Consider the following 26,398-nt stretch of genomic DNA (forward strand, 5'->3'; position numbering starts at 1 on the left):
GGGGCCACCCCAGGGAAAGAATGCGCTTTGCTTGCACCCTCTTTCCCTCTCTTCCAAGTCATGCTTCCTCCTGTCTTGCTTGCCTCTTCTAGGAAACCTTCCCTGACTACCCCTCCAGACCTCTCTGGGCTCCTCTCCTTCCTGCATGCCCCAAGCCCAGGGGGGTGCTGCCCTCAGGAGCCTGGTGGGTCTTCTGCCAGGCCTTGGCTGTGGGGTCCCCCTGCCCAGGAAGCTCTCCCCACCACAGAGAAGCCCCTGACCAGTCTCCACCCCAGCCTATACACAGCCACTCCTGGGGTCCTGCTCCCTGACAGGGACGGGGACGGGGGAGGGGGGCAGCCTGGGCACCCACAGCCCCCAGGGTGCCCTACTCCCCCCATCCTTCCTTCTGTTCACTGTTAGTGGGGCCCACCAAGAACAAAGGTCCAGTCTCCGGCACTGCACCCCAGGGGCTCTGATGGGGTGAGAGGGAGACTTGGCGGAGCCACATCTCCTGGAGGAAAGAGGAAAGATGACCCCCCACTAATCAATGGTGGGAGTGTCCTGAAGACCTGCAGCCAGTCCCTCTGGGGACCCTCTAGACATGTTCGTTCAATACAAAAGAAGTCCGTGATCAATGGTTTATTCCAGAGGGGAAAGCCCAAGCTGAATGCCCCCCTCCCCCCCCCCCCGCCTCGCCCCCTTGCCCCCAGGGCCCTTGGGAGGGATGGTGAGAGGAGGAAGGGCCCCACCTTGCTGCTCCTACTTTGGTCCCTCTCCAGGCCCTGCGCCCCATGACAGCGTGCGACATGGAAGGTCGTCAGAGGGAGGAGGAAGACGGATGGGGGCAGTGGATGAGGGTGGGGGGTGGTGGGTAAGCTACCCTTAGAAATAACAGCAGCAGTTACCTGGAAATTGCAAGTGACCAGCCGAGACACACCGTCCCCGGCCTGCTCACTTGCCGTTGCCAGGGAGGACACAGAACAGCAGGATGACCGGATTCCAGAGGGAAATGGCATGTCCCTTGGGCAGCTGGGCCACGAACTATGTTCATGGATGGATTACATCATGTTGAGGGAATTGCTTATCTCAGGAGGTAGAAGAGGGACCTATCTTGGCTAAGACCATCCTTGCAGCCAGGAGAGCCCATCCCCAGGGACCTCAGGACTCCGCGCGGTTACAGTGACTCCCGGCAAGGTGGGGTGCTGCTGAGACGCTTCGAGCTTCCCCTCCACGGCGGCCCCGGGCTGCGGGCTCGGCCAGGCTGGGCACTGAGGGCCGGTCTCCTGATGGGGCCGGGCCGGTGGGAAGGAGAAGTTGGGCCGACGTGGATGGGAGACGGGCAACTATCCTGGCCAAGCACCTACTGACCACATCACGGGGAAGGATTCTTAGAGAGAAACGGCCAACAGGCCTCACAACAGCAGGGGCATGGGTGGGAGAGGCAGGCTGCCACCACGTGGGCGCTGGCAGTCCCACCCAAGAGGAGGGTGGTGGGTTAGGGGAGAGAAGCCCACCTATCTCCCACCCCTGCAATGGCTGGTCTCTGAGCACAGGAGAGATGGTGGCCATTAGAAGTCCCAAAGCTAGAGAGGGGCCTGGATGGGGCCTGGCTGATGGGGGGGAGGAGGAGGGGGTCCCCCTTCCACGCAGATGAGCACAGTAGCAAGAGCAGCAGGATCAGCCGGGGAGGGCAGGGGTGCCAGGGCCTCGGTGTGCTGCCTGTCTGGAACTCACGGGGCCTCATTGGACCCCATCCCATTGCCTTTGTTGACATAGAAGGGCCGGTAGTGAGACTGTTGGGGAGGGGAGGGAAACAAGAGTAGTTAGGGAGGGCAGATGGCAGCGGAGCCGACCAGCCAGACCCACCCTAGCCTCACCTCCCCCCCCGGGGAAGCAGCAGTCCTCTGAACCCATGGTTCTAGGGGCCCGTGGCCCAACCCGCAGGCTCTATCTACCCAATATTATCAGAGTCTCCGGGTTCATATCCCACTCAGAGTTCATTCCCGCCAGCCGGCTGACGAGCATGAACCTCAGCCCCTCATCCAACCTCCACTCCGTGGCCTAGGAGCCCCCCTCCCTGCCCCAGCACCACCAGCTCCCTTTCGCACAGCATTTTCACCTCTCCAGAACTGTGCCGTGCCGTTACGTGTGCCTTGTATGGAAGGACTCATGGGGTTTTTACAGCCGCCCAATTAAGTGGGTTACTATTATCATGTCCATTTTATAGATGAACAAATCAAGGCACAGAGAGGCTAAGCAACTTGCCCAAGGCCACCCAGGTGGTGAGTAGGGGAGCTGGGGTTTCGGCCCCCGGCACCCCGCCCCCCCAGCTCCCCCCCGCCCCCCCCCCCAATCCCACCCACATCTCCAGATTACTCCTTGTGTCTCAAGGGCGTCAAGCATTTGCTTCTGGTCTCTCTGCATGATTCCTCTGACAGAGAGGGTGCAGAGAAGGCTAATAACTGCCCAGCCCAACATGGAGGTGGGGTCCCCAACCCCAGCCCCTTTGCCTCTCTCATTCTGGCCCCTCATTCAGGTAGCGGCCTCAGCACAGAGCCAGCAACAACCTTCCCAGCTCTGCTCTGCTCCCAGTCAGCTCCCTGGGGCCCTGAGAAATCTCCCTCCAGCAATAAGGAGGCCGGGGTAGCTGCCACTTAACCTATGTGAGCACCCTCAGCCCTCCGTGGAGCTCTGGAAGTGGCTTTGACCCTAAACTGGGTCAGAGACGGAACCCACCTCACACTCCATTGATACCACTATAGGAGACACCGGGATGTTTCCAGCCCCTGCCTTTAACCTTGCCTGCCTGGAAACTTGTATCTCCTAGTAGCTCCTTGCCTACGTCGGCCCAGAGCAGGACTTGGGGGGCCTATGGAATGCAGCTGCTGAGCCCTTAGCTCAGACCTTGGTTAAACCACTTATGAAACAAATGCAAGAGACAGAGGCACCCAGGACAGAGAAAGACATAACCAAAGCCGCATAGCTACTCAGTACTACCCAGAGTAGTCAATAACAGCCCTAGAAATGGCTCAAGCCTTTCTTTCTGGAAGGCTGGGTCACTAAAGTGGATCACAGATCACTGGATGGTGCTGTCCCATGAAGATCCCAGAGCGGTGGGTGGGCAGGAACAGAGCTCCGTTGCGTCTGGGCCGGGTGCTCTCCCCATCTCCCCAGCCTGCCCCCGTCCCCTCCCTGGTTCAGGGTCACAGCACGTCAGAGCTGGACGGGCTATAGAATCATCCAGGCCCCCGACTCCTGTTGCAGTTGTGAGAACTGCAGCAGAGGAAGAATGGCTCACAGGAGGCCACACAGCAAGTGGGTACAAGGGTGAGGGCCACACCCCAGGCATCCTGACTCCCAGGACAACCTCCCTCCCAAGTGAGCACCTGCATCTGTTCTTCTGGCGCTGCATGCTAGCCACAGACATGGGAACCCTGCCCTGCCAAGCAAGTGTCTCAGGATGAGCTTTCTCTGCTGAGACCCAGGCCCTGGGAGGTGGAAAAGGGTGTGGTAGGGAGGGCAAGGACTGAGTCCAGGAGCAAAACCCCTCTTTTTTTCCTCCCCATGTCTGCTTTTTGCATTCCTGCTCTTGCAACGCCCCTGGGCCCAGCTCCAAATTACACACACAATCGCTTAGCTCCCATCACCAGCAAATTAAAGATTCTCTCCAATTAAACCAGCCCCAGTTGCTGTGGCCTGGAGCAAATCACCTCCCCATGCTCTGACCTCCAAATGCAAAGACGGCAGGGAGCTGGGGACCACAGCCCCTGTCCCCAGCCAAGCCCCTGCTGCCACCCGTATCCCAGGGCAGCTGTCTGTCTGCCTCGGCCCCAGGAGAGAAGCTTTCAGGGTGGAGGAGGCATAGCCTGTGAAGGAAGGCCCTGCTCACTGAGGTCCTGGGTGGGGGTCAGGTCGGAGGGGCATCAGGGACCACCGTATCTCAGTACTGCATTACAAACAACGGAAACAAAGTCTCAGAGAGGGAATCTGACTCACCTAGGATCCCCTGAGCTGGCCGGACCCCAAAGCCACACTCCCCTCTTTTGTGGTTCTTCAATTCCCAGTTCAGGGGCATTAGCATTGAACCCCTAAATATCTCTATTCCTGACTTTACAGCCTCTGCCTCACCACACTATCACCCCAACGGCCTCTGTGCTGTCAGAGCTGGGGAATGGCCCCAGGAAGGTGGGACCCATTATTAGGACATCCATCCCCTGGACTGAGCATTTCACACTCGCAGAGCTGATGGGGACAAAGTCCTCATTCAGCAAGTACAGACACCCAGCAACCATTTGCCAAATGAAAGAATCAGGGCTGCCCACTTTACAGATTAGAAAACTGGGGACCAGAAAGGGCATGCTTACCCGGATCCACTGCCTGTTAGCCCTGGGTCTCTGCTACATTTGCTGAATGTGGGAATTCAGGCCCTGCCGCCCCCTCCCTCTGTCCGATGGCCCAGAGTGGTCACATTCTCCCACCACCTCCCCTGGGCGATTGATGACCAGCTGCCCCCGGGGAGCCCCATTCAGTGCCCATTCGGGACATGCCTATGCCCAGACAGGCTGTCCTGGCAGCCCCTCACTCACCAGCAAAGTCTGTTTGCCAGATTTCCAAGTCTGGGGCTGGGCCTTGGGGCTTTGGCTCCTGATGAGGGAAGGATAGCCTGCAGAGACAGGAGGCACTGGTCGGAGGAAGCAGGGCTGGCCGTTGGGCCTCCAGGGCCACAGCAGCATGGGTACCTTCTCCAAAGTGACCACCAAGCTCCAGCCAGCCCACTACCAAGTGCAGCGACCCCTGAAGAGATATGCAGCAGCTGGGGAGTGGGTACCGGGGAAAATCCTGGGGAGGCTGGCCAAAGGGAGGAGGCACCCAGGCAAACAGAGGAAGGAGGAACAGGCCAGGTGGGCTGGGCCGGGCGGCAGGGGAGTGTTGCCCCCAAATCCAGGTCAGGATCAGGATCACATTACTCCGCAAGGATTTCCCCCCATCAGCCCTGAAGGTTCACACCACTGACCCCGCCCCTTCCCATGAGCACAACTGGCCAGGGTTTCCACCAGGAGGCGCCCTTTCCAACGGCCCATGCTGCGTGGACGGTGCTCCCCTTTTACCACGGTGCAGGACTTCGCACAGGTCTTCTCCTTAACCCTTACCCCGTTTCTGGGAGAAGTTTGCCCTGAGCTGCACCGCCAGGAAGCGGCAGTCAGGATGCGAACCCAGGTTTTGCCGGATGCTGAAGCCCATCCTCATGTTCCTCCTGCCTGGTTCCAGGGCCTCTCGCCTGTTCTAGCAGCAGGAGGCTGGGGCCAGGGACAGGCAGTCATTTGCCACGTGGCTAAGGTCAATGGTTAAGACCGCAAGCCCACGGGGCCCGGAGCACGTGGGTGCTATCTGGGCCTGGTCCCCCCGCCTGCCCTGCCCCCCCTCAGCCCAGTGGGACCTGTAAGGAGCTCTGGGCCACAGAACTGTGGGAAGCACTCTCAGTCCCAGCCATGGGCCTGCAGGGACCGGCCTCGGGGTCTGGGAAGGAACAGACTATGACCCCGACAGGAGAAGCTCGAGAAATAAATAGGGTCTTGTCCTTGGCTGGGGCAGCCGGGAGCCCCATTCTGGCTGCTCTAAGGGAGGATGAGCCGGCCAGGCTGACCCTTCCCTCCGTTTGCATTTAGCAAGAGGGTGGAGACGGAGCAGAGAACCGGGGTCTCTCCCTTTATCTGGGGGTGGGGGGTAGCCTTGGAAAGAGAGGGTTCCACGGGTCCTGAGTGGGAGTTGGAGAGAGGGGGAATTCAGATCTCAATTCTCAGTTCGCAGAAAGAAAAACCCACGCCAGCCACGCATGAGAGAGGTGAGGATGGGGGCGGGGGGTGGTGGTCCAGAAGACCAGCCTTGTGCAGCAGACAGAAGTCCCGTGGAAGGGTGAGCTAGGGATGGTGCTGGGGGTGGGGGTGATGCATCCCTCTTCCAGCAACTCTGGGGAGGAGGACCAGGACACCCTAGAAGTGGCAGAGAGCCCCAGAGTATGTCCCATCTGCCCTGCTGTGGGAGAGAGAAGGGGAGGGAAGACAGGCAGATACCAGGATTATTTTTAAACCGCCCACTGCCGTCCAGTGGTTTGGAAAACTCTGTGGTGGCCTGTCCCAAGGTGGTGAACTGATAGGGGGCTTTCCCAGCGCCTGCTGGGAGAGAGAGAGGTATTAACAGCACAGCCTGGTCCCAGGAGGGGCCAGCAGGAGTCATACCTCACCCTGGGGCGCTGAGATGCTGGAGCCTCCCTCCAGGACTGCTGGAGTAGGAACAGGTGGGGGCCATCCTCACGGGCGGGGCTCCGTGTACTTGAGGAGCGGCTCTCCTAGGGCAAGGTCTTTGCCGGGGGGGGGGGGGGGGGGGGTGCGCTGCAAGCCGATGGGGAGATACTGGGGAGCATGAAAGCTCCAAATCACACCAGGGGTGACTGTCTTCCCTGACCCGTAGCCTTTGATCTAGGCTTGACCAGAGAGCAGGGAGGGACCACTGGGAGCCAGACAGGTCAAGGCACGTGCCAGAGTTTCCCAGGCCTGGCTTGGGGAGAGGACATCCCTGGGGGTCTCGCAGGCTGGGTCCCCCCAGTCCTATTCACCTTCTAAGGTGAGCAAGGTTAGCTGGTCCTTCCAGGAATCCCTGCCCTGGGGATAGGCTGGGATTCCAGCCTGGAAGGGACAGCTGAATGATAAAGCCACCTTCGGAGGCCACTGCTTGGGAGCCTGCTGCCCTGCCCTCTCTCCTCCCTCTCCCTGACCCCAGCCAGCCTGGTATTCTTGCATCCAGGCCAGATGTCTCAGGCGTCAGAAGACAGACTGGCTTACACCACAGCCCACAGAGCTGTCCCTAGGGCCTTTCAGAAGAGACATGAGGGGCCTGGCCAACTCAGCCTGGTCCGGGGAGCTGAGTCAGACTCGGGAGGCTTTAGAGATCTCGTCTAGTCCTGCCTTTCTGGAAAAGGGCCTGACAGGACTCTGGCTCTGCAGGATGTCGGCGGCTGCTACGTGGCCACAGTGTTCTAGAGTCAACAGGCCGGCCAGAGCTGGCTGAACAAAGTTAAACTTTCTGCAGCAGGAGGACTCAGGTAGGCCTGATGGAAGCCCGCTGGGGATGTCAAGGGCAGGGGTGTCGAGGGTGTGGTGTCCCCACCTCCTTGACAGTGCAGATCATTGTTAGGGACCAGCGTTCACTGAAACAAGCCCCGGGCCCAGCCTTCCCTGACAGCTGAGACTGGGATGGAGGAGGCGGCTCCCTGGCTCTCAGGCCAGGGTCTGTCCCTCCAGGGTGGGTGGCCGGTGAGGGAGGGAGCGGAGCCCAAAGCAGAGCTTGGAGAGGGTCAGGAAAGGCAGGCAGGGTAGGGAGAGCTCACCTTTCAGGGAGAAGGAGGAGCTGCCTTGGACTGCAGGCCCGTCGTCAGAGTTCTGAATGGTGGAGGAGTATTCCCAGACCCTGGAGCTGTAGTTACCTGGGGGGCACAGCAAGGCGCATCAGACCCGGGCAGCCTCGTGTGGGGGTGGCGGGCAGGACGAGACCATTTCTGTGAATCCACCCAGCCCCTCGGCATGCTGCCTGCCAATCCTTCCCTCCATCAAAGTTGTCCTAAACCCCCGAGTGTCCACCCGTCCCTGCCGCCCCTGAAGGCCCACTGTGCTCAGACTCAGGTACCTAGTCCTTAACCAGCACACAGCTGATTTCGGGGGCTGCTGCCTGCCTGCCCCCCCTCACCACCACCTCCACTTCCTGGCTTCACCTCCCTCAGCTCCTCTCTGACACCCCACCTCCCATCCAGGCTGCCTCTGAGCTCCTGCCAACACTCCAGGCTCTTTCTTTTTTTTTTTTTTAATTCTTTTGTTGTTATGTTAATCACCATACATTACATCATTAGTTTTTGATGTAGTGTTCCATGACTCATTGTTTGTGCATAACACCCAGTGCTCCACGCAGAATGTGCCCTCTTCAATACCCATCACCAGGCTAACCCATCTCCCACCCTCCTCCCCTCTAGAACACTCAGTTTGTTTTTCAGAGTCCATCGTCTCTCATGGTTCGTCTCCCCCTCCAACTTACTCCCCTTCATTCTTCCCCTCCTGCTATCTTCTTTTTTTTTTTCCTAACATATATTGCATTATTTGTTTCAGAGGTACAGATCTGTGATTCAACAGTCTTGCACAATTCACAGCGCTCACCAGAGCACATACCCTCCCCAATGTCTATCACCCAGCCACCCCCACCCCCCCACCCCCCCCCCCTCCCGCAATCCCCAGGCTCTTTCTTGCCCTAGGCACGGTGCAGCTACTCCACCTACTTCCCATCCGTAACGGATGTGTTGGGTCTTCTGGTGTCAGCTTCCCTGACCTCTTCCCCCAAGTCTGTGTGTGCCTCAGCCCCTAGGCCTCACGTCACTCCGCTCCCCATTTGTCACCCCCGGGTTATAGTGGCAAGTTTAATTGGGGGCAGGGGACATGCCTGTCTGGCCCAGCATCACATCCAGTGCCTGGTGCGGAGCCTGGTCCCTAGGAGATTTCATTGTATGGTTGATGGGTGAATGAAAGAACAAATAAACAAATAAATATAAACACATGCTAAAACTTGGGGACAGAGGCAGCTGGTACAAGTCCTGAAATTCTGTTTGCCAAGTGGAAGAGGCTGCCAAGGGTCTGTTTGGAAGGATGCCCCTGCAGTCTAGAGGAGAGAGGCAGTGGGGAGGGTGCAGAAGGAACAGCAGGAGCACCATGAGGGTATTCGAATCTGGGGGCTTCAGAGCCCCCCACGGATGACGCACCTGCCCCAGGCCCACCCTCTCAGCAGCCCGGCCCCTCCTTCAGGCCCTGGGATTGCAGCAGTGAGCCAGAGAGACCCAGCTTCTGCTCTCCCGGAGTGCACAGTCTACCATGCATGTGGGAGTAACCACGGGCATCCAACCCTGACACAGAGGCCTGGCCATTGCCCTGTCTACAGGTGCCCCTGGCCCTCCAGATCTCTCAGGGCCCTGAAGAGGCCCCCCACTCCCCTCCTGAGACCTCCCGGGGCCATGTCGGGTGGAGCTGCCCCAGGCCCTCCCTCCCTGCACATGTCTAGAAGGCACCCCAGAGCCTCCAAAACCCTGGGCTCTTCGAGCGCATGGCCACACACTTGGCACAAGGGTGCCCTCGCTGCGCTGGGCAGAGGGGTGTCTGTGCTCAGCAGCTGTCCCTGAGGAAGCCACGTCTCCACCCCTCAATCACCTTTTCTAGGTCTTAAGGACGTGTCCCTCACCTGGCATGGCAGCAATACATCCTGGATCTCCAGGGACGGCCCTGCTTTGTGTCCTGCCATCCATCCCGCTTACAGAAACTCTAATCTGTCTTAACCACCATGATTTCTCAACGCAGATGTACACCCATCAGTAAAGGGCCCAGGTCCACTCCAGGTCCCTGGGTCACAACACTTGCTAAAGGAAGCTTCTACACATAACCCCCGCTTCCGGTTTCCCTGACTCACCATTCAGGGAGAAGATCATATGGACTCAGGGATTTCCAGGCTGCCTCTCCACAGCCTAACTGAGGATGTCACACACCATCACACACACACACACACACACACACACACACACACACATGCACACACACACACACACACACACACACACTTTGAGCTCAGTAGGACTCCTCCCTGCCTGTCTCTGGGCCCCTAAACCCATCCCACCTCTCTACATTCCCCACACATTGGGGAGTCTCCGGCCCCTGGCCCACCTCCCACAGGCCCTGCCCCTCCTGTGCTGAGCCACTCTCTCACCTTTGGTGCCATAGAGATTGTTGAAGTTCTTCTGATTGGTCTCCTTGGAGAGGCGGCTGGGGGACCCCGGCCGGTAGGCTGTCCTGGCCCCACCTGTGAAGCAGATGAGCTGAGTCGGCTTCAAGGCAGCCCTGTGGCTTCTGACTTGAGGGGGTTATGGGGAACTCTTTGTCCCCAGACAGCTCCCATTGCCTGTCCCAGGACCCGGGGTTCCACCACTAAGACAGCTCCTCTGGGTCTAGATTAGGCAGCTGCTTAATTTGCCCTCCTAATCAGGACACTTAAGAGTGAAAGGAAGACTATTAGTAAGTAAGCAGGAGCACCTGGAGCCTCCTGCATAGACAGGGACGTATGGTCACCCTACTTGGGTGGCTTTGAGGATCACTAAGGCTGGAGAAGCCGACACCTCCCTCCTGAGCCAGTCCCTGTGTGACGGAGACCCCAGAGGCTGGGAGATGGGGTGCCTGTGACAAAGAAGGATCATGGCAGCTGTGGGGGGGGCCACCGGTGTTGGGCCCTTGGCCAGGTGAGGGCTCGCCAGTGATGATGAACTGGTGGCCACAAACATCTCTCAGGTGCTCCCCCTCCAGGGACAAGACCTCACATTGCTCAGGAGCCTCCAAATTTGGGTTCTCAGAACAATTTTGAGAGGCTGGCAGAGTGGGCTCCATACCCCCACTTTACAGATGAAGAAGGCATGCTCCCCACATGTGTCCAGGTCCTTCGATCAGCTCCTCCCCTCCCACCTAACGAACACCCCGCTCCCAGATCTGGCCTGCCTGGCCAAGCACCTGCTGGTCCTTCTGTAAGCCTCTGCACCTGTGGGTCCTCTCACCTGGGTGGCCTCTGTCCATCATGGTCATGCCTCTTTATTGAGCGCACTGCCCCTCTTTCAGGGACCTGGAAACCAGCCTCCACTGGGAAGTCTTCCTGCCTGAGCCCACTGCCCCAGAGCCCCCAGACTCATGCCAGTGGCCCTTGGGTGGCCTTGTCTCCCGATCCCCTTGCTGACTCTCCCTGGCCCTTCCCTTGCCTCTACCCTGAGCCTGGGAGCTCCCAGAGGGCAGATTTCCTCCTTCCTCCTGTCCTCAGTGCAAGGGCAGGGACACTGGATGAACCTGTTTCTTCCACCTACAAATATCACCGCCTGACTCAGTGACAAGCTGAAAGACTTCCTAGCATCTGAGCCGAATTTCTCTCCTCTCAGGCCCAAGGTCCCCAGGTCCTGGCTCAAGGGCAATATCTTGGCAGGTGTTCCTCCCTCTCTCCCCTGTTGCTGCTCTGTTCCTCTCCCCATGACCTGCAGTGGAACCCACACCCCCCTCAGTCCCCTACGGAGCTGGGGGAGCCAAGCAGGGACCAGCTGAGGGGATCAATGCACATCGGGATCCTCAGAAGGACCGACGAGGGCGAGGGACACTGGGGAGGCTGGTTAATGCCGCTCACCGGCTCAAGGACTAGGCCCCAAGGACAGCGCCCTGGGAAGGGAAGGGGCCAGGCTGGCTGGCCTGGCCCACACCAAGAATGTGGGGCAGGGGGGCACTCGGCTGCCCAGGTGCCTCGCCAGGCCTTTGCCAGGGTCCAGCTGTTGTTTTCAAATTGGGTGGAGCAACAGAGGTTCCTCCTGCTGAGCTCATCTCTAAATCCCCTACGCCCTTCCCATGGTGTGTGCGTGTCTGAGGTATATGAATCAGCGCTCAGGCCTGGGGGCTCCCCAGTCCCCAGCCCCTTCCCCACATCTCCTGTCTCCTTTCTCGCTTTTCCCCACACCCCACTCTTCTGAAGACCACCTCATCGTGTGCACACGCGCACGTGCGCACACACACACCCTCTATTTGAGGGCTGACACGCCTGGCACACACACCTCCCCCCTTATGTAACGGTCATTGTTGTGGTTTGTTGCTGGTGCAAAAAGAATGCAATAGGTTTCCCCAGGGCAAAGACAGGCAGGCTCTGGTCTATACCTCCACCCAGGGTGACACAGGCCGGGACCACCCAGGATCCAGAGAGGGAGGGCTAAGGGCCAGGCTGCATGCCGGGAGGGAGAGGTGAGGAAAGGTAGACCAGCTGGCTGTCTCCCTGCCCTTGAGGAGCAGAATGGCCCTCCCCCAGGACTACAACAACGCAAGCAGAAGCAGAACCCAGCTCAGGCCCGGCAGATGGTTGCTGGAGAAACTAGCAGCCAGGAGACCCTCTGGAAGGAAAGGGAAGGACCTGTTCAGACCGGAGGCAGGGACTGGAGGGGAGGGAAGCCAGGAGGGGCAGGTTCCGGTAATTTATCTCTAACCCGGATGCTTCTGAGGGAGGAAGAGGGGACTGTTTTTGCTTCCACCGGGATAGCAGGTATGTGCCCGGACTTCCGCAGGCAAACCCAGTGACGGTCACTCTGGCAAGGTGGAATCCGGCTGAGTCTCCGGGCCCATGGCCCTGAGGGGCAGGCTGCTCTCTCTTACCCTTGGGTGTGAGGTACATGGAATATCTCTTCATGGTATCAGGTGTGCTCCACTCGCTCGCATAGCTGTTAGTGTAGTTGCTCATGTAGCGATGGTCAGCCCCTGGGAGGGACAGAGGTCGGTCACTAGAGGGGCGGGTGGGGAGAGGCGGGCCCTTGGGGGCATCCTTGGGCTCTGCTGAGTCAGCCCACAGCCCCTCTGTCCCAGGCAGAGGCAAGGTTCTCCAAACTCAGAGAAGACCACGCCCTGCCCAGCATCCCCTCTGCTCCTGAGCTGCTAGGACGTGAGAGAGGGTCTGCAGGGAGCCATCTACTTCCTTGGGCTGACCCTCATGAGTAAGACCATAGGCACAGCACTTTGCAGTTTACGAGGTGCTACCGACATCCATTTCTTATTTGTTGTGTACGCCAACCCTTGGGCTGGAATGGAGATCCTCACGTGACAGACCAGGAAACCGAGGCTCAGGAGGTAAGTGAAGCGATTTGCCCCATGTCACATGGCCAATAAGGGCAGAGTTGGGGTGTGAGCCCTCAACCCTACGTCCTCACTTTGTCCCAGCCACTGTCAGCAGCCCACAGGGATGGAATGAGGTCCTAGCGTCGGCCTCCATGGCCAGGGATCCAGCCAGCGGAGCAGAGATGCGCAGAGGGGAGTGAGCTGTGTGGGAGGGGCACTGACTCTTCCCACTCCACTCCCCAGCCACCAGTATACCCTCAAACCCAGACAAATCGGTGGTGCCACGCTTGCCTTCCGCCAGCTGCCCCCCACCCCATTCCTTCCCCATCTTCTACATTGCCTCTGCCCTTTCCTCTCCCTCTCCCCTGGGCAAGAGAAGGAATGAGTGGTTCAGGCCCTTATCCTTCATCTCCATCACCTGTCCCTAGCAGGGGTCTGACACACAGTAGGGCACTCCACGACATACACGTGTCCTCCCAGGTGTTGGCCCAGCCCTCCCCACAGTGCTCCCCACCCCTGCCTACCCCACAAGCTCAGGATGGGGGTGGTCAGTCCCTGGGCCTTTGGGGGTAGGACTGAGTCCCTGTTCTGATGGGTAGACTGGCATCCAGGAGGAGAGGAGGTCTGACTCACTGGCCTCCCATTCCCCCCCTACCCTGCCCTATAGCCAGACACACTCCCAACAACAATATGGCAGCAACCAACAAACCAACATGGAGGCCCAGGGCCCCAGGCACAGGTGCAGGGCTGCTTACATCAGCAGCACCCATCCTACTCTTCACGGCGTCTCCCTGCACACTTTGCACAGGACACAGGGCCACACCTGCTCAGAGGCCATGGTCAACACAATTGTGACCTAGAAATGGCACAGTGGACGACGGGAGGCAGGCAGAGGTCCCTGCAAGGCTCACAGGCAACCCTGGCCCAATCACGGCCACCCTCCTCCATCTGGCCAGACCTCGGTGGAGGGGCTCCACCCCTGGGTTCGTACCCCAGGGACCATGATCATCACACTCCCCAACCGCTCTGCATGGCCACCAGCCACAGCAACTTCTCGGATGGGAAGACACGGGAGGCTGCGTAGCAGAGCGTGAATCCTAACTACAGCCCCTGCTCAGCTGCGTGCCCTTTGAAAAGCTACTTCTCTGAGCCTCAGCCTTCTCATCTGTGAAATGCGGTGCATCCTGCAGGGAAAGTAAGCCACAGAAAGTAAAGAGCTCACACAAAAGCCAGCACGCCAGGAGTCCTCAGTCACTGTCAGCCACCACCGCTAATGCCATCCTCATTGTCATCAGAAGGAGGATTTCTGGATCTGAAAGCCGCTTGAAGCCTAACGATTGTCTTGCTGCAGTGGCTCATGGATCCTCAGGTGTGACTGAATGTCCCTCACATTTCACAGGGACTCTGTGTGATGTCACCATCACCAAGATATATGGATGCCCCCCCCAAGCCCCAGCACATCGGCACTCTATTATCCCCTCCTCATCCCCAAAGAATCACATGCTCCGCCTGGAGACAAAACACAGGGACCGCTTCCTTTTGGGTGTTTGGGGCCAGAAGTGTCCTTAAAGCCCTGTGTTGGGCCTCGGCCACTGGTTGGGGCCTTGTGGGAAAGTGCTCCGGCTTCAGGCCCTGAAGGGACCGGGCTGGGCTGGGCTGGTGAGAAAAGACTTAATGGATTAGTCTCTCAGATGAAGAAGCTTTCGGTGAGGTGATTCAGTTGGCCTCCGTGGGGGACGGGACAGCATGACTCAGAAGAGAAGCTGTCTCTAGGGGAGCGGGTGAATCACTGAGACACATGTGTCCCATTGTCCCCAGCCCAGCCCTCGAGGCCAGGTCCAGCCTCCGGGTTCCACACCACTCAGTGCGGCCATGGTGACAGGTCAGGTCTCCCTCCCAGCGTGACGCAGTTCTAGGTCACGTCTATTGGAGTCCGCCAAGTCACCAGGTTAGCACCTGGCCCTCACAAGTGGCAGCATCGACACGGCTGCTGGGTTGGGCCCCATAATCCGATGCAGCTCTGAATGAAATCAGTCTGTGAGTTTGACGGATGACCCACAGAGAGGAGGTATTTGTGCAGCTAATGCCCAGATGCTTGCTGCCCTTGGGGGCCCTCAAAACACCACATAACCTTGGCAGCCGATTCAATGGAGGGTTACAATCCCTGAATCCTAGTCCCAACACCTTGTGTAGGACGGGTGGTTTGGAACAATGAGAGGCCGGCTGGCCGGCTAGCTAGATGCCAGCCCAGGCAGCAGGGATCGGCCTGGGAGGAAAGTGCCCATGGTCGTGGGGCAGGCCCACAGAGGAGACCTACCGTTCTCCATGTGGTTCCTCTCGATGAAGTTACGGCTCAGGTCTGCCTTGCACATCTTCTCAACATGGCGCATGCACACGTTGAGCAGGTCATCCTTGAAGTTGCCAAGTGACTGTCCCAGGCCCTCCCCCTCCAGCAGAACATGGTAGGTGGGCAGGGGTGGGGGGAGGGAGTAATTGCTCATCAATGCACCAAATTCCTACCAAGGAAGGAAAGAAGCCATTAACCTTCTAGGTCTTTAGTAGCTACGGGGACACTTCTCTGCAGGGAGCTCTCAGTCCGGCTGGAAGGCTCAACAATGGGAGCCTTGTGCGTTCTAGATACAGCTCGGCTATGAACTAGCTCCACTTGTCCTCACCTCGTACCTTTCTCCTTCTGTAAAATGAAAGGGTTTGACCAAACTCCACTAGATGCTAACATCCCTGATGGTGCTAGTAGTCCGATATATGACTCCGCGGTTCCCACCTCTTCAACTGGACACGTCATCCCACCTCACAGGGGTTTCTGAGAGCAACACAAGCTGTGACATCTTTGGGAGTGAAAGTACTAAGGAGATGCAAGGTATTTCTAGAATGTTCCGGGTCAGTCATGGTGCGACCTCCACCTTTACATACTACCCTCTAAGCCTGCCTCTGCACTTTGTGCTTCTCACCTCCCTTCTCCCCTCACCGGAGAGTCCCTCCTCTTTCTGAAACCTTTATGGGCTTTCAAGACCCAGTTCAAATTCCACCTTCTCCACAAAGCTGTATTAGATCACTCCAACATGCTTGCCCTTCCCAGAGCTTCCATGGGCACTTATCTCCTGAACCACACACCTTATCATTTAATTACATACTCTTCTGTATTGCTCTCTAATTGTACAGGTCTTATCTTCCCAGCTGGACTGCAGCTCCTTGGGGGCAAAAACCATGTCTTATACTTCTCTATTCTACACAGCATCTACCAGAGTCCTGGGCATGCAGTGGTACCCGAAACACTCTAGCAGTTGGAAGGATGAGTGGATGAATAGACAGACAGATAAGGTCAAGGATAACACACAGGCAGCACTTCTATGCCATGCCCCATACCCAAAGCAGACCTCACTAATCAACGCCACAACTCTTTCCTACTGAGCCTGGAGCACTATTAGTACATATCAACTGAAGTTGGTACAAGGTGATATTTGCGTGCCATCTTTGGGGTAGGTAGGGAAATGGCTTGGCTAGAAAAATTAAATGGGCAGATGGAATGGAGCTTGGAAGGAAGGAAGGAAGGAAGGAAGGAAGGAAGGAAGGAAGGAAGGAAGAAGGAAGGATGGATGGATGGATGAAGGTTCTGGGAAAGTGGATGTAAGGATTGAGGGATCGAATGGTAGAGGAGTTGCTTTGTACCTGCAGAAACAGCACCGAGTCACTGATGCTTTGCATCTGCTCCCTGGTCTGCTTGTCCTCATGCAGCACCTTGGCCCTCTCGTCCAGAGCATCCATGATCACCTTTATTTGGTCCACGGCATCCTGCTCCCGCTGTTCTAGTGCAGCCCTCACTTCCTCCTTTTGCTTCTCCAGGTCCCGCACCAAATCCTGGAAGTTTTGCTCCAGGAGAGCCTTCTCACTGGTGGTGAAGCTCTGGGTCCAGAGTGAGAGGAGAGAGGAAGGAGGGTTTTGGGAATTTTAAAAACCTCCTGAGTGGGGTGTATCTTTAGGTTCCCAACCCAGAGTCAGAACCAGGGCATTTCTACTGCCCCAACCCAGCAAGCCTGTTTGGCTAAGGGTCCCATTCAAAGGCATCTTTGAGGGATGCCATTCTATTGACAGAGATGGCCAGGTTCATTCACAGCCCACTCTTCTTTATCTGTCTGTGACTCCTCCCCTGGGTGGGTTGACTTGAGCCATCATTCCAACCTTGGGCGACTCCATGGACCCAGAAGACCCCCCATGGGCCAGGTGGCGCTCAATGAAACCTCAAATAGAACGAAACATCATTCAGAAAGTGAATTGACAGGCTGTTTATGTAGCCAGGGACAAGAGTCAGTGATTTCAGATTGTGGTTTGCAATTACTCAAACCATGGCAGACATGTATCCATCCAGCCATACTGGCACCAGTAAAAGGACAACGTCATGCATTTGGTGGCTGGGTGGTCTGGCGGACAGAGTAGACACTGGAGGACACACCGGAGGACAAGTTGATCTAGGGTCTTTATTTGCTGGGATGGTGTCAACTGAGCATTAGCTGACGGGCAAGATTCCACCGGAATGCCTGGCCTGGACTTAGAAAGGGAATCGGTGGGGATGCCAGAGGGGTGGGAGAACCCAGAAGAAAGAAGTATGAGGTATAAATGGGGGCCTGAGGCCTGGAGCAGGAGGCAATGCCTGCCCCCTCCCAGGCAGGACAGGCGGGGTGAGCATACAGCAAGGCCATGGCGCCGGGGGGCGGCTCACCTTGATGCGGTCCTTCTCCTTCTGCCACTTCTCAGCTTCATCCTCAATCTCGATGATCTTGAGCTGCAGCTGTTCTTTTTGCAGGGACAGCTCTGTCTGCAGGGAAGGAGCCAGGGTTAGAGAAGTCCAGCAGGGGTGGGGAGGTGGAGGAGCATCAGAGAATCAGGGAGTGGGCCCAGCCAGGGAGCCAACTTGGGCAGGGCTCACCACTCAGCCCTTCAGCCTGTATTCTGCAAACAGTCACTGGGACCTCGGATATGCCAGGCCCCAAGCCCGTCACCAGGGATCTGGCAACAAGTCGAACTGTTGGATGTATGTCGCTATAAACTCAGGCCTCGGGGGCTAGGCATCCCAGCCACGTCTTTATAAGGACTAAACCTCTGCCATGTCCCTCCACCCAAAGTGAGCCGGAAGGTTAGTTCACTTATGGGGTTCCCACTCCTTTCAATGGACCTGAGGCCACCAGGGAGGGAAGGAAGCTTCTACCTCTTTCAAGCTTCAGGCAGAAAGGGGACCCAGCCCAGCCCAGCCCAGCCCAGGGAGTGTCCCATGGCAGGAACAGCGTGCAGCATTTCTCTGCCATGACGTGGGGCCTGTGTTGCAAGCAGGAGCCCAGGCTGCAACCAGCAGGGATTCCGTCTGGACAGGAACAGCTATAAACCTGTTTATGGGAAAGGCAGCGCAGTCCACAGTTTGGGCAAGATAGGGACTTCTGTTCAGGGTCGGTGAGGTGGGGGAGGCTGGCAGTGAGCGAGGCAGTGAAGGGAGGAGGAGAGAAGACAAACAGACTCCAGGGATTCCCCGCTCAGGGGAGGACGCATGCTGCTGGGGTCTGGGGGTGGGGTTGGGAAGGGGACCGACGAGGTGCCTTGGGACATGAGCTCTAATGGGTACGGAAAGTACTGATAATATTTTCCTTCCATTGCATTAATGCCTTCTCTGGAAAGCAGCTACAACAGAGACAAAAGGGGAGGTGTGAAGCTAAGGCCAGGCCGACTCAGCCAGGCCAAGAGGCATCTCTTTGTTCTGCTGGGATCCCTGCCAGTGATCTCAGAACACCTTCCAACTTAGAAAGACTGGTGGGTGATCTCCACCCCGCAGGCAGGAAGACTAAGGCATCCAAGAATGCCTTGGGGTGCTCACAGTCTCCCCACTACCTTTTGAGCAGAGTTCCACACCTTTCTCCAGCTATCTCTTTGAGGAACCCACAAGAAAAGTCAAGATGAGGAAGCCACAAGCCACTAGGAATGTGAGCTCTGTTGGCAAGGAGTCCTGAGCGGGGTACAGATATGTCGCGCCCGTGGAGGGCTCCACCAGGCCGATGGGGTGCTGACTAGGGTCCCTCCATAGACACCCAGGGAAATGGATTGGGAGTGGAGAGAGCTTCCCTGGCTTTCTTGGAAAGGCTGCCCAGAGGGTCAGGGAGTTGGTGGAGAAGATGGGGAAGGCCCGGACCAAGAGCTGTGGAGGTCCCAGACAGAAAACCCCTGATCCCACCCCGCATCCCCCCTCTGCCAACACTCCTGGGCTCTCCAGGCAAGGAGACTTCAGGTTCACAGGTAGCATCTGCCCCACCAGCGGTGGGCGGCAAATCCCGCACCATGGTAAATGCCATCACCAGAGATGGACAATGATTGTCGGAAGGAAAGGAGTGAAAGGAGATGAAGGTGGGATTTGGCCTAGTTTCTGGAACAAAGCTGGGGAGAAGCCAGGTGCCAACAGACACAGTGCTGGGAGGGTGGAGAGCAGAGGACAGAGAGCCAGGACACAGCAGGTGGCAGATCCAGTGGCCTGGAAGGATCTGAGGTGTAAAGAAGAGACAAACGGCTGGATGATGGGTCTGTGCCAGGCGTCTTGCCCATCCCAGAAGAGCTCCTATGCAAGGGCCCAGGGGAAGGGGAGAGCCAGAAGCCACCCCACAGCAGCTGACACCTCCTGACCCGGCTGGGGGGGGGGGCATTGGTCCCTGGGTTTCTCAGCCCTACCTCAGCGCCCCCAGAACAAGGTCTGATGGATGGGAAAGCAGAGAACGGAAGTGCATTCACGCCTACCCGCCCCCCACCCGGGGCCTGTGGCCGAGGGTGGGGGAGGGCAGCCCTCCCATGAATGAGCACGGGGGAGCCAGGAGGGACCACACCCAGAGCTGGGACTGGGAGTCCAAACATTTGAATCCAGTTACCACCACTTTGGCCTCTGCAAGTGACTTAAGTTCTCTGTGCCTCAGTGGCTCTATCCTTCGTGCACGTAATGAGAGGTCTGCCCCCCAGAGGGCATGGGATGAGCTGGGAGCTGGGAAGTGAAGCTCTTAGAAAGTGCCTGGCACAGAGAGAGCCCCGGCCAGAGGTCCAGCATTGTGCTGTGCGGGGCACGGTCCATGGAGCCGTGCCAGGTGCTCTCCCTCCCGCCAGGCTTGGAAGAGAGGGTGCAGTGTGGCGAACAGGCCAGTGAGGCACAAGTGAGCAAGGGGGGGGGGTGGGCAGGTGTGATCAGGTGAGGCCTTGGTGGGGCTCAGCAGCGAGGACGGCAGGTGCCGCCGTATTGGGTCTGGGGATAGTGTGTAGGCTGTCGGGATACAGGGAGAAGTGTAGGCCCAGAGGCCTGCATCGTGGAGAACTGACACCTGGAGGACACTGGGGACAACAGAGCAGAGGGAGGGGGAGGGGGTGAGGGTAGGCTGGCCTTGCCAGTGGGAAACGGTATGGCCAGAGGAGTCGTGCGGAGTGAGCAGAGGCGCCGGGGCTACCTGCCAGGAGCCATGGGAGCATGGGGCAGGGTCGGGGCCTGCAGGTGAGAAGTCTCACCAGACAAGCACAGATTCCCTGGCCAAGAGCGAGTGCAAAGGAAGGGGGTTAGAACAATGAAGAGCCCAGGCCAAGGGCAGAGGGAGTCAGATCCTGGGGGTCCATCCTGCAGAAGAAAAGGAAGGAAGCAGGCAGCAGGGCTGGCTGAGGTATGACGAAAAGGGCCAGAGGTGTTGGCCAGTGACCCAGGAGGGGAGGGCGGGAGCAGCCGATAGGGAGGCATGCGAGGGCAGCATCGAAAGCAGAGACGCGCTGTCTGCAGCAGTGGGCAGAACACTCGGGGCGGAGGAGAGACTCGGCTCCTTATTTCTTTGGGGCATGGGGGAAGTCGGACCCAGGCTGGGAGGAGGCCTCGCAAGACCAGACTTGCAGGACACAGTGGGCCCGGGGAGGGGGCCTTGGACTGGGAGCTCCCTGTGGCTGTAAGGGTCCCTTTTCGCCTCTGGGATGAGGGCTCCCCTCTGCGGAGGAGGGCTTGGGGTGAGACCCCTGGGGGTGTACGCAGCATCTGTGTGGCTCTTGGCAACTGTTCCCTGCTAACAGGGCTGCCTGAAGCTGGAAAAGGCAGGATGTGGGAAAGAATATAACATAGGAAGGCTCCAAGATAGTGGGTTCCCCCACAAAACTAGGAGAAGGAACAACACTAATTGTATTATTGAGCACCAGCCTTTTTCTTCTTTCATCTGCAAGTGGTGTTACTCCATTTCACAGATGCAGAAACTAAGGCCTGAAAAGATTAGGAACTTTGCCTGAGTTTTCAGAGCTAGAAGGCCGTTAAGGCCAAGATGTAACAACAGGACTCGGATCTCATCTCATTACGTGCCCTCTTAACCTCTAGGCTCTTCTCTGAATCTTCCAGACATTGTTCCTCCCCTTCACGCCTGCTAACTTAAGCCTGCCTAGGCTCCCCCACCCCACAGATGGTACAGTTTGGCCATCCTGCCTCTTTCCTCGTCACCCGTTTTTCCTCCCCATACCCTCCTTCTCGCCCCCTGTGGCCCCAGCTCTCTCTCCCTCTCCCTCCTCCCTTGGTATCTGACAAAAGCCCCTGATATCTGATGGGGCCTCAGCTCCCCCACCCCTTCATCCCCATCTACACCTCCCTCCTCACTTCCTCCCACTCCCGGTTCCTTACCTCCACCCTGCCCAGGCCTGTCCCTAAATGCCTCCTTTGTTCCTTTCTCCCACACTCGTCCAGTTGCCTCTCGCTCTGTTGCCTGGGATGGGCACCGAGGAGACCACCCTGCCTGCAAATCCCTCTGGCCTTGGGGGAGCAGAGGTTTCCCTGAGAACAGAGTGATGGTACAGCAGCGGGGGGGGGGGGGCGCCCCATTCCGATGGGCCTTCTGCTGCAGACACACCTGAGCACTCACCTGGACAGGTGTTACCTGCACGGCCCCCAGGGAAGGGGGGATGAGACTGTGATCCTCCTCGGGCTTGACTTAACCACATGGGCCGTTGGCTCTGATATTTGCCAAATGAGCCAGTTAATTGCCAAATTTGTACTCTCAGACAAACGGTAATTATCTGGATAAGAATCTGAAATGCTGGATAGATTTCCCCATTTCCACCCAGATGTCAAATAGCCCAATACTAGTCTGAGGGATGGGGGCTCCCAGTGCCTTCTGCTTCCTTGGGTGTCAGGACAGGGACCGGGCAGGATGGAGTAGACAGAGTAGCACCCAGGCTGTCTCCAGACTGGCAGTGGGCCCTTGAGAAAGTCACCCCACCTTTACCAGGCCTCGATTTCCTCCTGGTGATGTTGGACAAAATGCCTGATTCTCAACCTGGCTACACATCAGCATCACCAAGGAAGACTTAAAAATACAGATCCCAGGCCCCAAACCCCTGAATGAGAACCTCCTGGACAAAGGCCCAGGCAGCTGTGTCTTGATTCTCCAGGTGATTCCAATCTGAGGATGCGCCTCCCACCCCCGCTCCCCCCCGCCCCCAGCCCGCCACGCTCCCCAGGATAGCCTACCATCCTGTGAAAACGAAGTGTAAAATGGTAGAGAGGAAACTGCCATCAGAAGAGTCTGAATCCTGGCTCTGCCACTCCATGCTGGGACTCTGGAGTAGTCTCTTGGCATCTTTGGGCCTATGTCCTCATCTCTAAAATAGATGCAGTAGCCCACACCCAGTGGTGCTGTTGTCAGGAGTGACAGGTAAACAGCCGGTGCTCCATAAAAACCGGAACGTCTCTTTCCTCCCCTGCCTCCTGTCTCTAAGGAGGTTATAAGATAAACTGCTTCCCCTCAGCATCCATGGAGGTCACCCCTCTCTGTTCTCACCCACCCTGTCCCAGAGCAGGAGCTCCCCCATCAGCCCCTAACAGGATCCATCCTGACCCGATGCAGCAGGAGGGACTTGGGATAAACAGAAGGATGGGCCATGTGACACAGGAAAGGATGGATATGTACATTGTAATCTCATCAGCCTAATCCAGCCTGGAGAACGTCCAGAGGCAGAGGAGTGGACATCTGTAGGATCCCTTCTAACATTTGGAGTGGAACTGGAACATTCTGATCTTGGATCCACCAGAGGAAGGACGGTCATGTTTTCACATCAAGTGGCCTTTGCTCCAACATGGCCCCTGCTCAGAGGCTACAGGCAGAGTCGAAACCCAGGAGATGAGCACCCACAGCCCGGCTGTCACCTGCAGCCTCGTGCAACAATTCAAGATGGGTCTTAGATGACCTCACCCGGGGCCTTTACCAGCTGGCCTGCTGAACAGGTTCTGGACAGGGCTCCTTGCAAAAAACTGTGTGTGGGCTGATGTTTGGGTCTACAGGGGATGCCTCCAAAGGAAGCCAGGATTGACATGCTTATTCATTTCAATCAGTCAACCCACTAACCCTGCTCGGTGCCTATGTCCCCCACGTCTGACATTCCAGCAGAGCCAAGCCTAGACAAACAGCTGTGCTCCAGCCCAGTCTCCTGGCCACCCTGCACCACTCCTTGACCACCTCTACGCACTGGGGTGCACGCGCGCGCGCACATGCTGTCTGAAGCTCCCACTATTAAAGTCACTCCAATTGATCAGACATTTTCCCCTGAAACTCCTGTAGAGCCCACGTATCCTGAATCCCATCTCCTCAATGCCCTTCCCCTCAGTTGCTCTCAAATATTGGAGGAGAATTAGGGGACTTCTTCCTCATCCTCTACAAGTTTGGACAGGTCCCTCCCTCTCCCGGGGCCTGTGTCCCCGTTTGCAAGGTGAAGGAGGAGACCGAGAAGATTGCTAGGACTCCAGCCAGCCTGCCATCCCGCCAGCTATGGTTTGATGTTGATCTACAGTTGCTTCTGTGTAACTGGGCGGATGCTCCCCGGGCTTGTTTGTGCATCTGAGCTCTGCCTCCTGACCTACATCGTGAGCCCTCAAGGGCGAGGGCTCTGTCTGAGTCCTACGGTGGCTCCAAGCACCAGAAGGTGAACTCCAAGTTTCCGGTGCCTCCACAGAGGGCTGCCCAAGACCCTTCAGTCCTCCAGGGGTACTCGGGTATTCTTTAGGTGACACTGGTTTCGGATGTAATTTGCGGGCAAACCCTACATATATTTTTTTTTATTTTACTTTTTTTTTAAAGATTTTATTTATTTATTTGAGAGAGAGAATGAGATAGAATGAGCATGAGGTGGGGGGAGGGTCAGAGGGAGAAGCAGACTCCCTGCTAAGCAGGGAACCTGATGCGGGACTCGATCCCGGGACTTCAGGATCATGACCTGAGCCGAAGGCAGTCGCTTAACCAACTGAGCCACCCAGGCGCCCCTAAACCCTACATATAAAACAGATAAATAAGCATGTATATTGCTTGTAGTGGAAGTGGGCACCTGAAGCCACCGGCTTCTTGCCACCAATTTGCCCCCCTCCTTATCCCTGACATTTCCAAGAATCCTGGGACTCCATGGGGGAATTTGAAGACCACCAATTTAGTCCAACACCTTGGGTTCACACACATAGGGAAACCAGGACTGAGAGAATGGAAGGGACTTGTCTGTGGTCCGATAGCTAACTAAAGGCAAAAACCAGGGCTGGAACTTGGTTGGCTCTCCCAGAATCCAGTCTGAGGCTCTGCAGTTTTTTGGGTTGCACCGGATGAAGATGATTGCCCCCTTGGTTCTGTTTTGGTTTCCCAAGGAAGCTCCCAAAGGATGGGTTCCACTGCCCTGCCCTGTCACTGTCTCCCAGCCTGAGGCTTGAGGCCAGGCTGGGTTTGGGGGCACCGGGGAATTGGGAACACCTTCCTGTGCCAAACAAGGCTCCTGAAAAGGATCTCTGAGTCTTTTCCCATTTGTAACCCGTCTCTCTCTGCCCAGGGGTGTGGGTGAGAGTACAGAAAAAGTATCAGCTAACTCTTGGTCAGGAAGGCTGGGCGGGGAGGGGTCCCGGGCTGCCCCAATCGGAGGCGTAGAGAGAAGCCGTTGAGGAAGGTCACGTCCCCCCACATTGAGCACCAGGAGGTTCACCCAAGCGGGGGGCTGCCCAGCATCTGTGGAGCAAGGGGCAGCAACCCCAGCTGAGCCTTTGGCCCAGAATGCCTTCTCTCTGTGTGCAGCCCTTTCACAAGCCTCCACAAGCTTCTGCTCCTCCCCAGAGAGGTCCAGGCATGGTCACACAGACAGCCGTCATGCAAATGCACTTGTGTATCCCATATACAAACACAGGCACCAAACACCCACCTGCATATACAACACAGACACGGGTATGTACATCCCATCCCCACGCAAACTGCAGCCCTCCCCGAGCAGCACCCACCGACGGGCACGTGCCCCTGCAACCACACACACAAAGCACACAGAGCCCAGTGAAGGGGACAGAGGAGGCCGCCGGGGAAGTCAAGAGACTGGCCGGCGGGGATCGGATAAGCAGCGAGAAGCCACTGTACTGCAAATGCGGAGTCTAAAGCCAGAGAGGGGAAAAAAAGCATTTAAGTGGACCCCAAATTCCCTCCTCCTCACCCATGACCCCTGCCCCAGTGGTCAGTCCTGCTCAGGTGGTAAGAATTCTCTCTCCCTAAAACAAAAAATAAAAAAGAAGAAACACTGCAGCCAGGCACAGAGCCCAGGCTTGAGCCCGGATGGATTCTCTGATCGGATTTGAACTTACTCTGTGACTTTGATCAAGCCCCCAGTCATTCCTGAGCCTCCATTTGCTCATGTAGGCAATGCCCCTGTCTCCTGAGGCCTTAGAGGATTAGGGAAACCCCCTCTGACCCCCCAGCCTGCAGGTGCAGGGGGGCGACAAATGGATTCGGAAAGAGCCAGGGACAGCGGAGACTCAAGGCCCCAAGCCCGGGAGCACCCAGGGGAGCAGATGCCCCTGCAAGTTACCTCCTTCTCGGCCTTGGCCTCTTCGACGGTCACCGTGCCGTGATTCTTGTGCTCTTGGAACATGCAGAGGTAGCAAATGCAGGTCTGGTCCGTCTGGCAGAAGAGCTCCATGGTTTTGCCGTGCAGGGGGCACTTGCGGGCCTCGAAGTCCCGGATGGGCTCGAGCAGCTGGTGGTCTCGGAAGGCGGCGCCCTCCAGGTGGGGCTTAAGGTGCAGCTCGCAGAAGGAGGCCTGGCACACCAGGCAAGACTTGACGGCCTTCTGCTTGTTGCCAATGCAGGAGTCACATAGGACCTCCTCGGAGCCCGACTTGGAGCGCAGCAGGAGGCCACCGTCAGCCCGGGGGTAGCTGTTCCGCCGGGCCTCCCCGGGCTCCACGATGGACACCGTGGGCTTTCGGGGCTCCGAGAAGATGGACTTGCGCAGCTCCCCCTTCTCGGCGAAGGAGAGGGGCAGCTTCCTGCCGGCCCCCAGCTGGAGCCCGGCATAGGGGGACCTCTTGCCGTCTCCAGAGTCCATGCTGAAGTAGCTGGAGCCCTTGTCGTCCACGGACTCGACAAACTGGATGATGGGCCGCCGCCACTCGTTCCCTGAGAACAGGGAGCTCTTGCCCTCCCCTGGCTTCGGGGCACCGCCCAGGCTCTTGCCCTCGGCCGCGTCCCCGCCGTGCCCGTTGGTGGTCTTGGCATCTTGGCCTTCGGCCTTGGCCCCATTCTCCAGGGTGCCATTGGGGCCCAGGGGGCTGCGGGCATCCCTGGCTTCCGGGCTGGCCCCATTGCTTCTGGAGGCATCTGTGGCTTCCATGGCCCGTCACTCGGCTGGCGTGTTTGGGACTTGCTGGGGCTGCAGGTGGT

General features: G+C 57.6%; 1 protein-coding gene across 1 annotated transcript; it reads right to left on the reverse strand.

Annotated features, from left to right (window-relative positions):
* Positions 1-690: 690 nt before the first annotated feature.
* On the reverse strand, positions 691-26,396 carry TRIM29 (tripartite motif containing 29). The gene is made up of 9 exons (XM_025893914.2): positions 25,545-26,396; positions 17,416-17,511; positions 16,368-16,601; positions 14,998-15,196; positions 12,225-12,326; positions 9,772-9,864; positions 7,367-7,462; positions 4,569-4,645; positions 691-1,775 (listed from the first exon to the last, which is right to left on the reverse strand). Exons 1-9 carry the CDS (start codon positions 26,346-26,348, stop codon positions 1,713-1,715), a joined length of 1,764 nt encoding a protein of 587 aa, XP_025749699.1. The 5' UTR covers positions 26,349-26,396; the 3' UTR covers positions 691-1,712.
* Between the last annotated feature and the right edge of the window lie 2 nt (positions 26,397-26,398).

This window comes from Callorhinus ursinus, unplaced genomic scaffold (assembly GCF_003265705.2).
Source record: "Callorhinus ursinus isolate GAN/ISIS: 27379988/994484 unplaced genomic scaffold, GSC_fseal_2.0 scaffold19, whole genome shotgun sequence".
Lineage (NCBI taxonomy): Eukaryota > Metazoa > Chordata > Mammalia > Carnivora > Otariidae > Callorhinus > Callorhinus ursinus.